This window comes from Talpa occidentalis, unplaced genomic scaffold (assembly GCF_014898055.3).
Source record: "Talpa occidentalis isolate TD23 unplaced genomic scaffold, MPIMG_talOcc4v2.1 talOcc4.3, whole genome shotgun sequence".
Taxonomy (NCBI): domain Eukaryota; kingdom Metazoa; phylum Chordata; class Mammalia; order Eulipotyphla; family Talpidae; genus Talpa; species Talpa occidentalis.
In genome coordinates, this window is record NW_023603184.1 from 54,503,603 (window position 1) to 54,519,791 (window position 16,189).

General features: G+C 40.4%; 1 protein-coding gene across 2 annotated transcripts in view; it reads right to left on the reverse strand.

Annotated features, from left to right (window-relative positions):
* Positions 1-2,523: 2,523 nt before the first annotated feature.
* LOC119255709 (igE-binding protein-like) overlaps positions 2,524-16,189 on the reverse strand; it is a 37,248-nt gene continuing 23,582 nt past the window's right edge. The window contains exons 3-5 of one of the 2 annotated variants that reach the window (XM_054699608.1): positions 6,177-6,249; positions 5,662-5,773; positions 2,524-3,961 (exon numbers count right to left, since the gene is read on the reverse strand). In XM_054699608.1, the coding sequence (XP_054555583.1) occupies positions 3,695-3,961; positions 5,662-5,773; positions 6,177-6,249 (452 nt within the window). In that variant the 3' untranslated portion in view covers positions 2,524-3,694. Of the gene's footprint in view, positions 5,774-6,176; positions 6,250-16,189 lie in introns of both variants that reach the window. The other variant, XM_054699607.1, reaches the window with a different exon arrangement.

The following is a 16,189-nucleotide window of genomic DNA, read 5'->3' on the forward strand; positions in this document are numbered from 1 at the left end:
CTACCACCAGACCTGCCCTACAAGAAGGAATGATGAATGCTCTTCTACATAAAAAGGCAAATGAACACAAAACTTTGAGCAAGTAGTAATATATAATAAAAAGCATATAAAAGAGTAACATGGGCAACAAAAAAATATTAAAGAGAGAAAGAAAAGGGTGGAATCTTTAGAGTGAAGTGACAGTAACCTGATAGCAGCATAAGACTATCTTACAGATGAAAAGTTTGATACAACCCTCATAGCCGACCATGAAACAAAAATTTGGAGCAGAGATATTTAGAAGAAGAAATGAAGAACCTAAGAAAACCATGAGGGAAATCTATCCAAATGAAATGGTAGATAGAAACACATGGAAAATGAAACAACAGTAAGAAAAAACAACCAGAAAACAAAAGATTGAATGGCAGCAGTTAAACCCCAAATATCAATAATTACCCTAAATGTGAATGGTCTAAACCCTGAACAATCAAAAGACAAGTGGAAAGTTGGATAAAAAAGCACAATCCATCTATAATATGCATACAGGAGTCTTACTTCAGGTCTAAAAGACAAATATAGACTTGAAGTGAAAGGCTGGAGAAAGGGGTTTTAACACATCAACAGAGAAGAAAAAGTAGGAACTGCTGTATTTATATTTGATAATTAGATTTTAAGCCCAAAAAAGGGAATGAGTGACAAAGATGAGCACTACATAAGGATCACAGGGACAATCCATTAAGAAGATATAATTGTCATTAATATCTATGTACCCAACACACCTAAATATATAAAACAACTATTAACAGACCTAAATAAAGTAATGGATCAGATGGACTTCATAGACATATATAGAACTTTCTGTCTAAAAGAAATGAATACACATTCTTATCCAGCACACATAGACCGACCACATACTGAGAGGCAAAATCAGCCTCAATACATATATAAGAATTGAAATCATACCAAGCATCTTTTCTGAACACAATGGTAGGAAGGTAGAAATGAAACACACACACAGAGAGGAAACTGAAAAAAATCTAAATATGTGGAGACTAAACAAAACACTTCTAAATAATACTTGGGTCAATAAAGAAATCAAAGGAGTAATAAAATATCGTCTGGAAACCAATGAAAATGAATAGAGGAGGGCCTCCCTAGTGGCTCAAGTGGTTAAGATGCAACCTATGAAGCTTTCGGCAACTATTGCAGCATGAGTTCAATCCTCACCCAGGGAGTTACCCACATGGCATGGCAGACCTCTTCCTGACTCGCCCCGCTGCTCCCCTCAGTGTTATAGAGCAACCCCGATATTAAACGGGTTCCTGGCTGTGGGTCCTCACCCGCGCGCTTTAAAGGGACTTATGAATACTCTACTACAGACACACGCAAAAGGGTTAATAAAAGGTTTATTTACAAGAGAAAAAGAAATAAGGAAAATGTACAACTCAGGGAGAAAATAGGGAAATAAAGTCTTTAATGCGTCCTACCCGATCCGACGACCTGGAAACCCCAAAGTCACTCTCAGAGCTAGACGGACGCCGCGAGCTGGCCGAGGGCCCCAAAATGGAGAGACCCCCAAAGCCCACGTGTCTGCCTTTTGTATCCACCTGGCTGCTTAACCCCACCCTCAGGTCCCAGCCACCTTCCCTTTGGTGGTGATGGGATTTGGAGTTCCCAGTGTCTTTGGCTTTGACCTGGGGTGGGGGTGGAGTCCACAAAGCCTGTATGGAATTTGCTTTGGGGCAGCCTTTTCCCCCTAACACTGGGGTGGGGGTGGAGTCCACAAAGCCTGTATGGAATTAGCTTTGGGACTGCCTTTTCCCCCTAACAATTCCCCCCTTTCACTTTTTGCCACCATTTCCATGGTCTAATTGTTGCTTCTCTTACACACATTGTAACCCTGAAAAAAGACTGTCTCCTAAGATTGCACCATGACATCTGTGCCACCATAGATATGGTGGAATAAAAATTAAAAGGGGGGATTGTAACAGGGTGGTCCCCAGGAAAGGGGGAGGTTCCAGGTTCCCTGCCCCACCCAAGGGAGGGTGGAGCTGAGCAGGAAGAGGGGAAGCTGCAGAAGAGACTGAGGAAGGAAGGAGCAGGATGGAGCCAGAAGACCTGGAGGAGGTGCATGGAGCCTAGAGACACGTGAAGAAACTGCGCTTGTCTTTTGGTCATGGACTAGGTGACACAGATGTGGGTGAGACCCGTGGGGAGGTGACAATGGCAGCTTTTATCTTGATGTTGATTTTGCTCTTTTCCTTCCGGGCTTGTCTGGTTGTTTGTGACCCTTTTCTGTGGGTCCCCACTGGAAGATGCTTTAGACTTGTGGCAGGCTTTGGGGCCTTGCTCTGCGCCATTCCCATATGGATGGACTTTTACCCACGAGGGGACGGGTAACTTTGGGTGCTTAATTTAGAAACTAGATTCTTTGCCTTTCCTGTATTGTTTCCTAGTTTTATTAAAGTTCCTTCCCATTAAAGTCTCATATGTTTTGTGTTGATGCGGCGGATGGCAGAACCCATTTAGAATAGGCAGGTTTGCGGGGTTTGGGCTGCCCCTCTCCCTGTCCTATAACATCAGCAGTGTATTTCAGTCAGTCTGTTTGTTCTGTTCCCCACTCTGTCTCTGGTGAGTCCTCTCACCCCCTACACCTCTGGCCTGTACACCAGAGGTACATATTATGTATGCATAAATAAATAAATCTTTTAAAAAAGGATTTTTTAAAAAAGAAAATAAATAGAGTAACTACCAGACCGTGAAATGCAACAAATGTGCTATTAAGAGGGAGGTTTGTAGCAATACAGGCCCACATCAATAAACAAGAAAGTTTCAGTAAACATCTAAGCTTACACCTGAAGAAACTAGAAACATCCAGCCAAGTATCAGTAGAATGAAGGTAATGATGAAAATTTGAGCATAAATATAGAAAAAAAAAAAAGACACAAAAGTTAATGAAAACAAGAGTGGTTGTCTCTCTCTCTCTCTCTCTCTCTCTCTCTCAGAAAGCCTGCGCATGCGCTTTACGTGATTTGCAACATCCAGTTACTGTTGCATCAGCCTCAGCTTTGGGCGGAAGTGACTCATCTTTGGGCGGAAGCGACCACCACCCCAGGTCCCCCTGCTGGTGTAAGCCTGGTACTGACATCTCCCCCGTTTTTACTTTAGTGATGGGGGGGGACACACACTGGGCCTGTCTTAGGTTGTGGCAGTCGTACTCACGTGCTTACCCGTCATAGCCACCCACTACCAGGGTCCTAGGTAAGGTAGTGGAGCTGTGTTAGGTTGCTACATGTACACCACCATCTTACCCATCATTGGCCTACAGGTGGTCAAGGGCAATGTTTATCCACACCCTGGGATTTTCAGTGGGCTGTAATGGAGAAAAGTGCACGTTTTGGAGAGCTACTTGCAGATTTTTCGTCTATTCCACTGGCACCACAGGATGTAGAAAATGATTTCCAGGCAGAAGAGGATTGTACCTAGGAGTGATATTGCTTCCCCCAAGGATTTTGTACTGAAGCATGGATGTTGTTAATGGTTAGAATTTGATTAGCCAATTGTGCAGTAAATTGAGTAAGTTTGGTTCCACGGGCCGCGCAGGTAGGCATTAAGGGTAAGAACTTGAAAGGAATAGTTGAAAAGGATGGCAGTTGTAACACACATGAAGGCATAGGTAGGAATACAAGGGACATGAGCAGTTAAAGTCAGTAAGTCAATTTCTTCCTGTATTAAGGAAACTTGTGGATTCAGCTGGAGTAGTCCGACTGCGAGATGGTTGTTGATGGAATTTTGTGTGAGAAAGGTGCTGGAGACTCTGGAGTAGTCCGACTGCGAGATGGCTGTTGATATCTGCGTTGAGTACAAAGTTGGATAGATCTAGGCCGCCGACCACCATGGCTGCAGCTGCCAGCGTCGAGAAGATGGAGATCAAGGCGCCAACAACCAATGCCGGACCTGCTTGTCGATTTCGGATGATTACCTGAGAAGTAGACTCAAACACATTGACAGGCATAATAATGACCTTAGGGAAACGCATGACAACAAAGGAATTGCTGAGGGTTCTGGACCAACAAGAGGAAAGGTGACAGGTACAATTGAGGGAGGATTGATTGTTGAACGATAGATTGAAAAACACTATAGAAGGGAGTCCAGTGGTGGAATTGATAGACAAGAATGACAGGAGAATACCCCCCTTTCTGGAAACTGGCAGAAGGAAAGGGGGATTATTAACTATTGTCCAATGAATCATGTTGCAAAGGAGGGGGGGTGCTGGGCTGATGGCTGCAGAGCCGCCGCCATGATGGTGCCTGTAACGGTAGCCCCGTCAATATCCTTACACAAGCGTATGTACCCAGAAATATCCTGCTTATCCTTCCATGGGCGAATGGCCTCCTGGCACCATTTGTTAGCATTTTCAAATACCAATTGTTTGACTAGCATAGAGGTAGGCTCGCCCTCACCCATAATTCTAGAGGCTGCTGTTAGAAGGCGAGCTACAAAGTCAGCAAATGGCTCTGAGGGGCCCTGAAGGATTTTTGTAAGGGATTGGTGAGGCTGTCCCCTGGATCCCAGTGCCTTTCAAGCTGATTTTACAGCCAAGGCTACTTGTGCAAAAACAACAGGATTATATAAACATTGTTGCTGATTAGTACTATCATTGGGACCCTCCCCGGTTAACATTTCTTTAGTTTGTTGGGGAAAACCTCTTTGAATATTGGTTTGAGCATACTGGTCACAGAGTTCTGTAAACTGACCCTTCCACAAAAGATAATCCCCCGGGCTCAAAACCGCACGGAAAGTGTCCTTCCAGTCATTGGGTGTCATAATAAAGGTTTCAAAGGTGTCTAACATTTGGTGAACAAAAGGGCTCTGAAGTCCATAGTCTTTGATAGATTCTTTTAAGTGCTTGAGGTCTCGGAAAGGCAGTGCCGAATGTTGCCGGACCTGCTGTCCCTGATCATTTTGAACAACTGAGACCGGGCAGGCCAGAAGGGATTCCCGAGAATTTTCAGAGTTGGAGGGTACAAATCTTGAAAGAACAGAAGTTAGGGACTGTATAAGCCCAGGAAGGTCTGGGTCAGAGCCATGGGAGTTAAGTGGAGGGGCATAGGGGAGAGTGGTGGGGGAGGGATGCCACCGATTTTTGGTTGATGCATTTTTGGGTGATGGGGGTGGTCTATCATAGGGAGGTGGATAGTTTGTATTGTCCTCCACATTCCCCTCGTCTGAAGAGGAATCTACCCCGGGATTTGAGGATTGAGAAGGGGGGGTTTCTGTGGCTGAGCTTGCTGCAGCCGAGTATGTGGCAGGCTTTTTGCTTTCGGACTGAGCTGCAGAGTGCAATACCTCAGCCACTAGTTCATAAGCAGCTGCTCCCCCATCACTAAGGGCATCATGTACTAGCTGCCACACAGAAAAAATACAGGGGGGGATAGTTTGGGGTCCATAAAGGTCCCTGTAAAGAAGGAAGTCTGCTTTGACCTTTTCCCAGTTTCTTACTGAGACGGTGTCCTGCTGAAAGAACCATTTGCTGGTATTTGCGAGGACTGAGACTAGATTATGAAGGGTCTGAACCTTAATGGGAGTTCCATAATGTTTAAGGAGAAGTTGCAGGGCTCTAACAAGTTGGCCCTTGGACATGGTATTGCCCATGATGCCGATCACTTACCTAATCCTTACCTTACTGATTGATCGGTCCCTCAGAGGATCCCTCGTACTCGTGTCCCACGTTCGGGCGCCACTCGCCGGTCCTGCCTGCAGGCCGACGGGGTTCAGGAACACGGCGGAGGGGCTGGGGATGAAAAGACGCGTGCACTCTCTTGGCTGGAAGCAGGAACTCTCTTTATTTTAGGGGAGGGGCTATATCTCAGAAAGCCTGCGCATGCGCTTTACGTGGATTTGCAACATCCAGTTACTGTTGCATCAGCCTCCGCTTTGGGCGGAAGTGACTCATCTTTGGGCGGAAGCGACCACCACCCCAGGTCCCCCTGCTGGTGTAAGCCTGGTACTGACAAAACCCTAATCAAAAGGATCAGAAATGGGCCCTCCCTGGTGGCCTAGGGGTTGAGTCTCAGCGCTGTCACTGCTGTGGCTTGAGTTCAATCCCAGGCCGGGGAGCAAATCCACATAGGGCAGAACAGACCTTTCCTGTCTCGTCCACTGCTCCCCTCAGCAGTGTATTTCAGTAAATCCACCTGTTCTGCTTCCAACTCTGTCTCTGGTGAATGCTCTCATGCCCCAGGACCTCGTGTCTACGTCCCAGTTCTTCTACCAAAAAAAAAAAAAAAAAAATCAGAAATGAGACAGGTAATGCAGAAATACAAAGGATCAGAAGAGTTTGCAATTCCAAAGAGCACCTGCACCCCTATGTTTATAGCAGCACTGTTTATAATTGCTAAGCTTTGGAAACAACCCAAATGCCCAAAAATAGATGACTGGATCAAGAAGATGTGGTACATATATACCATGGAATATTACTCAGCATTCAAAAAAGATAAACACATGCAATTTGCAGCAACATGGATGGCGCTGGAAGGGATCATGCTCAGCGAAATAAGCCAGAAAGAAAAAGAAAAATACCAGATGGTCTCACTCATAGCAGGAATCTAGAAAACTTAAATAAGGGACCAGGAAAATGAATAACTACAAGAAAGTGAAAATCAAAATCAACAAAAAACTATGAACCAGAGACACTCTATGGGGGATGGGGGGGCGGGGAAGGGAGGGATTGGGGTCAAAATCAGGTGGTTGCAATTGTATGGGGAACATAAAAATAAAATTTATTAAAAAAATAAATAAATAAATATGTATTGCTTTCAGCAATAATAGCTCATTAACGTAATTTTACAAATGTTCTGAATATCTTTCAGAAAGAAAACTTTTTCAATGTAAATGTTTCTAAGCAGCAAAATAAAAACAATCTCATAATTTAACATTTAATATATAAAAATCATTGTAGATACTCAGTGAGGTCTTATAAGCAGAGAAAAAACAAATAAGAAAATTAACCATTAGAAAGTTTTGTTATGTCTATGTAAAAAGATAAAAGAATAAATGTAAAGCAATGAAAAATAATTTATGAAAAAAAAAGAAGAGTTTTCTATGAACAACTGTCTGTGAACAAACTGGACAGCCTAGAAGAAATGGATATGCTGTGCTATGTGAAAATGAGCAGAGGTAAATAGGACTTTATTTGATGTTTTTTGTATCTGGCTACAGATTAGGATGTTTTCTGGTTTATTGTTTACTGTGTGTGTCAGAGCACAAAATTTCCTCTGGGGGCCTTGTTTTTGTCTTTCCTGTCTTTGGGTTTCTCTAGGACATTCTTAAGTTAGATCTGAGATACATAGTTTTTCCATTGTATTGTCCTGTTGGTGTGCAGAAGCCTGACTGGTGTGGCTGTAAGGTGTTTGTCCTGTGTCACAAGCACTTTTCAGTTGCTTTTTCGCTTTTAGGTGATCTAGGAAGGTCAGAGGAAACAACTGTTGTGTATTTTCCTCCTCCCACAAAGAAGACTATAAGAGGTTGGAGCTTATAAGGCATTTCCTTCTGCCAGATCAGTCAGGCTGATCATAGCAAACACGATGCATCACCACAGTCGCTTGTGCTCTCCCCTACCCTGTTTGACTCCTCTCCCACCCACTCACCTGCTGGATGCCTCAGATCTATGGTCAGCTTGCAGGTTTTTCTATAGTCATCATACAAGTGAAACTATCTGATATTTCCTGTTTTCCTTCTGACTTATTTCACAGAGCACAATCTTTTCCAGCTCCATCCATGTTGCTGTAAATGGCATGAGCTTGTCTGTTTTTATTGCAGAGTGGTATTGCATTGTGTAAATATGGTCCTTCTTGACCCATTCACCTGTTTTGGGGTATTTGTGTTGTTTCCATATCTCAGCTATTGTAAATAGTGCTACAATAAATATAGAGTGCAGGTTTCTTTCTGAGTCTGTGTTTAAGTGTTCTTTGGGTAGATTCCTAGGTGTGGGGTTGCTGGATTATATGGTAGATCCATTTTTAGTGTTTTGAGGAATCTGCACACAGCTTTTCACAGTGGCTAGTCCAGTTTTCATTCCCCCAGTGGTGTAAGAGGATTTCTTTTTCACCACATCCTCACCAGCATTTCTTGTTTCAAGTTGTTTTTTTTTTTAAAAAAAATGGGCCATTCACATTGTGGTTTTCATTTGCATTTCCCTGATAATAAGTGATGAACATTTATTCATATGCCCGTTGGCCATTTGTATTTCTTTTTTGGAGAATTGTCTTTTTAGCTCTTCTGCCCATTTCTGATTGAGTTGTGCAAGCTCCTTGTAGATCTTTGATGTCAGCTCCTTATCCATTGAGTTGCACAGTGTGCAAATATATTCTCCAACTTAGCAGGGAGTCACTTCTCTATGGTCGATCCCTTGCTGTTGAGTCTCATGTGGCCCCAGCTTTTAGCATTCTCCTTTGTTTTCCTTGATCCCGGATATGAGTCCTCGGAAGGCTTATGTCATGGCGTGTTTTATCTACGTTTTCTTCCAGATATTTTAGGGTTTCAGGGCTTACATTCACCTCTTTTATCCATTTTGAGTTATTATGTGTGATGTGAAATAGTAGTTTCATTCTTCTGGATGTGGCAGTTCAGCTAATCCAGCACCATTTTTTTAAGATTTATTTTATTTATTTATGCATATAAGAGCTGGGGTGCAGGTCAGTGGTGCAGGGGGTGAGAGGATTCACCAGAGACAGTGAGGAGCAGAACAGGCAGATCTACTGAAATACACTGCTGAGGGGAGCAGCAGAAGAGGCAGGAGAGGTCTGCTCTGCCATGTGGGTCAGCTCCCTGGTCAGGGATGAAACTCGTGCTGCAGTGGCTGCCAATAGCTTCATAGTGCTGAGACTTAACCCCTTGAGCCACCAGGGAGGCCTCAAGGCACCATTTACTGAAGAGGCATTCCTTGTTCCAGTTCTTTGCTCTTTTGTTATAGATTAGTTGACCATATATATGTAGTTTTATTTCTGGACTCTTAATTTTATTCCATTGGTCTGTATATCTGTTTTTGCTCCAGCACCATGCTGTTTTTATTATTATGACTTTGAAGTATAGTTTGAAGTCTGGGTGTATGATTTTCCCCTTTTTTAGTCAAGAGAGTTTTAGCTAGTCAGGTTTTTGTGTGTGTGTGACACCATATGAATTTCAGCAATATTTGTTCCATTTCTTTTAAGAATGCCATTGAGTTTTTTTTGTAGGAATTGCATTGAATCTGTAAATTGCTTTGGGTTGGTTGGCCATTTTTATAATATTGATTCTTCTGATCCACAAGCAGAGAGTGTCTTTCCATTTTGTTGTGTCTTCTATTTCTTTTTTTTTTTTAAAGATTTATTTATTTATACAAGCACTGGGTACAGTCAGAAGCGCCGGAGGGTGAGAGAATTCACCAGAGCCAGAGCGGGGAGCAGAGCAGGCAGAAGGACCGAAGTACACTGCTGAGGGGAGCAGCGGGCGGCAGGAGAGGTCTGCGCGCCATGTGGGACCCTCCTCCGGTGGCCAGGGAGCAGCCAGGGATCGAACTGGCGCCGCAGAGGCCGCAGGCAGCTTCGCAACCCAGCGCTCAACCGCCGCACCACCGGGGAGGCCCGTCTTCTATTTCTTTTAATAATGTTTTATTAAAATTTCCTTGTATAGGTATTTCACCTTTGTAGGTTTATTCCCACGTATTTAAATTTTTTTTTTACAATCGTAAATGGGGTGCTTTTCTTAATTTCTTCCTCTTCAGACTGTTTGCATGTAGGAGAGCTACTGATCTTTATGTATTGACTTTGTAACCTGCTACTTTACTGGTTTATTGTTTTAATTAGCTTTTCTGGGGATAGTTTAGTGTTCTTTATACATACTATTATATCATCTGCAAATAATGATAACTTTACTACTTTCCCAATTTGGATTACTTTTATGTATTTCTCTTGCCTAATTTATCTAGTAAGGACTTCCAGTATTATATTGAAAAGCAGTGGTGAGAGTGGACTTCCTTGTGTTGTTTCGGATCTTAATAGAAAGGCTTTCAGTTTTTTGCTATTGAGAATGATGTTATCTGTGGATTGTCATATATGGCTTTTATTATGTTAAGATATATTCCTTTTAATCCAAGTTTTTCATGGGACTACATAATAAATAGATGTTGAACTTTATCAAATGCTTTCTTGGCATCTATTGGTATGATACTATATGTTTTCTATTTTTCTTTTTGTTGGTGTGAATTATGTCAATTGATTTTTGGATTTTTGAATCATCCCTATGTTCCTGAAATAAATCCCACTTGGTCATGGTGTATAATCCTTTTGATGCATTGTTGGATTTGATTTGCTAAGATATTTTTTTAAGATTTATTTATTCATTTTTACACTAGACCTTAATAAATTGAGAGATATGCTATGTTCATATTTCTGAAGCCTTGCTTTTTTTAAAATTTTTTTTAAAGATTTATTTATGCAAGAACCAGGGTACAGGCCAGATGTGCAGGAGGGTGAGAGGATTCACCAGAGACAGAGTGGGGAACAGAACAGGCAGATTGATGAAATACACTGCTGAGGGGAGCAGCGGGCACAACAGGAGAGGTCTGCCGTGCCATGTGGGTATCTTCCTGGCTGGCCAGGAATGGAACCCGAGCTGCAGAGGCTGCGGACAGCTTCACAGTGCTGCATTCAACCGGCTGCACAACCGGGGAGGCCCCTGATTTGCTAAGATTTTAATGAGGATTTTAGCATCTGTTTTATTTAGGGAGACTTGTCTGTAGTTTTCTTCTTTGTGTGTTGTCCTTCTTTAGTTTTGGTATTTGTGTGATGTTGGTTTTGTAAAATGTATTTGGTAGTATTCCTTCTTTCTCTACTTTTTGAGAGAGTTTTAGCAGGATAGGTATTAGTTCATCTCTGAATGTTTGTTAGACCTTGCTTGTAAAACCATCTGGCCCTGGGCTTTTGTGTTTTGGTAGGGTTTTGACTACTGTTTCAATTTCCATGCTTATAATTAAGATTATTCAAGTTTTCTATTTCTTCTTTGTTCAGCCTTGGGTAACTGTATAACAATTTGTTCTTCTCATCTAGATTACTGAACTTGGTTGCATATAAATGTTCATAGTAATGTCTAATTCTTCTCTGTATTCCTGCCATGTCTGTTTAATTTCTTCTCTTTAAATTATGATCCCATGTTTCTGAGTTTTCCCCCTCTTTTACTTGTGAGCCTGGCTAGAGTTTTGTCTCTTTTGTTTATTTCTTCAAATAACCAACTTTTGGGCTTATTGATCTTTCGTAGTGTCTTTATTTCTATTTCATTTATTTCTGCTTTAATTTTTATTATTTTCTTTCTTCTACTGGCTTCTGTTTTTTGTTCTTATTTTTCTAGTTACTCAAGTTGAGAGATTAGATTTTTTGGGGGGTTCTTATTTCTTAATGTGGGCTTGTATTGCTATATACTTTCCTCTTAATATTGCCTTTGTTGTGTTCTATACATTCTAGAAGGTTGTGTCCTCATTATCATTTGTTGTATTCTTTGATTTCATCTTTGATTTCTCATTGACCCAGTGATCTTTCAGTAGTGTGTTGTTCAGTTACCACATAATGGGGAATCTCTTTGCTTTCTTTTTGTAGTTAATTTCTAATTTGATACCTCTGAAGCAGAGAAGAAGATATTTGGTATTCCAATCTTCATGTACTTGATGTTTGCGACGCAATTTCGGGTCAATCCCGGAGAAAGAGCCATGTGCACTTGAGAAAAATGTGTATTCTGTTTATTGGGGGTGCAGTGTCCTATAGATGTCTGTCAGGCCCTAATCTTTGTTTAGGGCTATTGTGTCTTTATTTATTTTCTGTCTCATTGAGCTGTCCATTGGTGACAGTGAGATGTTGAATTCTCCTACTCTTATGTATTTTCTCTAATGCTGTTTTCAGAGATGATAGTAATTGTCTGATGTATTTTGGTACTTCCTCATTTGGTAAGTATATAATGATGAGTGTCATGTCTTCCTGGTGTATTGCTCCCTTTATCATTATATAGCAACCATTGCCACCTTTTTTTTTATTTTTTTTCTGGAAGTCTATTTTAGATGAAAAAAGTATGGCTGTCCCTATGTTCTTTTGGGTGCCATTTGCTTGTATAATAGTTTTCCAACCCTTTACTTTCAACCTATGTTTATCTCTGGAACTTAATTGTGTTTCCTGGAAGCAGCAGAAGGTAGGATTCTGTTTTCTAATACAACATGCCACTCTGTATCTTTTTATTGGTGAGTTTAGTCCACTAATGTTTCGGGTGATTATTGGTAGTGGAAGTCTGTTACTGCCATTTTATTCATATTATATGGTTCTATTTAATTCCTTATTGAGCACTTCGTGTTCATTCCTCTGTTGGTTCAGATCCTAAGGCTTCTTGTAGTATTAGTTGGAGTGGGGGTTTAGTTGTAGCAAATTCCTGATGATTTTATTTGTCTGAGAAGGTCTTCATTTTTCTTTGCAGGATAAGGTATTAATAGCTAGCATTTTTTTCCATCAGAGTTTTTTTTTAATTAATAAATTTTATTTTATATTCCCCATACAATTGCAATCCCCCCATTCTGACCCCAATCCCTCCCCTCCCGACCCCCCCCAAAAAAAAGTGTCTCTGGTTCATAGTTTTTTGTTGATTTTGATTTTCACTTTCTTATAGTTATTCATTTTCCTGGTCCCTTATTTAAGTTTCCTAGATTCCTGCTATGAGTGAGACCATCCGGTATTTTTCTTTTTCTTTTTGGCTTATTTCACTGAGCATGATCCCTTCCAGCGCCATCCATGTTGCTGCAAATTGCATGTGTTTATCTTTTTTGAATGCTGAGTAATATTCCATGGTATATATGTACCACATCTTCTTGATCCAGTCATCTATTTTTGGGCATTTGGGCTGTTTCCAAAGCTTAGCTATTGTAAATAGTGCTGCTATAAACATAGGGGTGCAGGTGTTCTTTGGAATTGATGTTTCTGTGTCCTTTGGGTAAATTCCTAGGAGTGGAATTGCTGGATCCTGTGGAAGCTCTATGTTTAGTAGGTCCAGAAATCTCCACACAGCTCTCCATAGTGGTTGGACCAGTTTGCACTCCCACCAACAGTGCAGAAGAGTTCCTTTTTCTCTACACCCTCGCCAGCATTTGTTGTTGCTAGATTTTTTAATATGTGCCATTCTCACTGGTGTAAGATGGTATCTCATGGTAGTTTTGATTTGCATTTCCCTGATTGCAAGTGATGTTGAACATTTTTTCATATGCCTGTTGGCCATTCGCATTTCCTCTTCAGAGAAGTTTCTTTTTAGCTCTTCTGCCCATTTTTTGACTGGATTATTCTCTTTGTTGTTGTTGAGTCTAATCAGCTCTTTGCAGATTTTTGTGATCAGTCCTTTATCATTAGTGTTGGGTGAAAAAATGTTCTCCCAGTTGGTGGGGTTTCTCTTTGTTTTTGTTATTGTCTCTTTTGCTGTGCAGAAGCTCTTTAATTTGATGTAGTCCCAGCTGCTGATCTTTGCCTTCACTATCACTGCTTTGGGTGATGTGTCTGTAAAGATGTCTTTGATGTGCAAATCACGTAGTGTTTCGCCTATATTTCCTTCTATGTATTTTATGGTTTCAGGTCTTATGTCTAGTTCTTTAATCCATTTTGAGTTGATTTTTGTGTATGGTGTGAGGTAGTGGTCAAGCTTCATTCTTTTGCATGTAGCAACCCAGTTTTCCCAGCACCATTTATTGAACAAACTTTCTTTGCTCCAATGCATAGTCTTTGCTCCTTTGTCAAAGATTAGTTGACCATAAATCTGTGGGTTTATTTCTGGATTTTCTATTCGATTCCATTGGTCTGTATGTCTGTTCTTGTTCCAATACCATGCAGTTTTGATGATTATGGCTTTGTAGTAGAGTTTGAAGTCTGGGAGTGTGAGGCCTCCATTCCCTTCTTTTTTTTCAGGAGAGCTTTGGCTATTTGGGGTTTTTGGTGATTCCATATGAATTTCATCAATAATTGTTCTATTTCTTTGAAGAATGACATTGAAATTTTGATTGGAATAGCATTGAATCTGTATATTGCTTTTGGTAGGATGGCCATTTTAATAATGTTTATTCTCCCAATCCATGAGCAGGGGATGTTTTTCCATTTCTTTGTGTCTTCTTCTATTTCTTTTAACAGTGTTTTATAGTTTTCTTTGTATAGGTCCTTTACCTCTTTTGTTAGATTTATTCCCAAATATTTGATTTTTTTGTTTCAATAATAAAAGGGATTTTTTTTTGATTTCTTCTTCTTCAGATTTATTGTTTGTGTATAGGAAGGCTACTGACTTTTGTGTGTTGATTTTGTATCCTGCCACTTTACTGAACTGATTGATGAGTTGAATTAGTTTTTCTGTGGAGTTTTTGGGGTTCTCTATGTATATTATCATATCATCTGCAAATAGTGATAGTTTGACTTCTTCTTTTCCTATTTGGATTCCTTGGATGTCTTTCTCTTGTCTTATTGCTCTGGCTAGGACTTCCAGTATTATATTGAAAAGCAGTGATGAGAGTGGGCATCCTTGTCTTGTTCCAGATCTTAATGGAATTGCTTTCAGCTTTTCACCATTGAGAATTATACTGGCTGTTGGCTTGTCATAGATGGCCTTTATGATGTTGAGGTATGTTCCTTGTATCCCAAGAATTTCAAGGGCTTTTATCATGAATGGGTGTTGCACTTTGTCAAAAGCTTTCTCAGCATCTATTGATATTATCATATGGTTTTTATATTTCTTTTTGTTGATGTGTTGGATAACGTTGACTGATTTTCGGATGTTAAACCGTCCTTGTGTCCCTGGAATGAATCCTACTTGGTCGTGGTGAATTATCTTATGGATCCATTGTTGGATTCTGATAGCTAAAATTTTATTGAGGATTTTTGCATCAGTGTTCATTAGGGAGATTGGCCTGTAGTTTTCCTTTTTTGTGTTGTCCTTGTTCGGTTTTGGTATTAGTGTAATGTTGGCTTCATAGAACGTGTTTGGTATTGTCCCTTCCTTCTCAATTTTTTGGAAGAGTTTGTGAAGGACAGGCACTAATTCGTCTCTGAATGTTTGGTAGAATTCATTTATAAATCCATCAGGTCTTGGGCTTTTGTTTTGGGGGAGGTTTTTGATTACCATTTCAGTTTCGCTGCTTGTAAATTGGTCTGTTTAGGTGTTCTATTTCTTCTTTATCTAGCTTTGGGTGATTGTAGAGTTGTAGGAATTTGTCCATCTCCTCTAGATTGTTGAACTTGTTTCCATATAACTGTTCATAGTAGTTACTGATTATTCTTTTGATTTCTGCTGTGTCCGTTGTGATTTCTCCTCTTTCATTTATGATCCTGTATATTTGTGCTTTCTCCCTTTTTTCCTTTGTGAGCCTGGCTAGGGGTTTGTCTATTTTATTGATTTTTTTTTCAAAGAACCAGCTCTTGGTTTCATTGATCTTTTGGATTGTTTTTTAGTTTCAATTTCATTTATTTCTGCTTTGGTTTTTATTATTTCTTTTCTTCTACTGGTTTTGGGGTTTGTTTGTTGTTCTTTTTCTAGATTTTTGAGCTTCGAGATTAGGTTGTTTCTTTGAGTTCTTTCTTGTTTCTTGATGTGAGCTTCTATTGCTATATATTTTCCTCTTATTACTGCTTTTGCTGCATCCCATACATTTAGGATATTGGTGTCCTCCTTGTCGTTCAATTCAAAGAATTTTTTAATTTCTTCTTTGATCTCCTCATTAGTCCAGTGGTCTTCCAGTAGTGTGATTTTTAATCTCCATGAGGTAGGAAAGTTCCTTGCCTTCTTTTTATGGTTTATTTCTAGTTTGATGCCTTCATGGTCAGAAAAGATGGTTGGTATGATTTCAATCTTGGTGTATCTGTTGATATTTGTCTTGTGCCCCAGTATGTGATCGATCCTGGAGAATGATCCATGTGCGCTTGAGAAAAATGTGTACTCCGTTTTTTTGGGGGTTTAGTGTTCTATAGATGTCTGTTAAGCCCAAATGCTCTAGGTCCTTATTTAGAGCTTTAGTTTCTTTACTTATTTTTTGTCTTGTTGATCTATCCATTGTTGATAGTGGTGTGTTGAAGTCTCCCACTACGTATGTGTTTTCTCTGATGTCTGTTTTCAGAGAGGACAACAATTGTCTGATATATTTTGGTGCTCCTTCGTTTGGTGAGTATATGTTAAT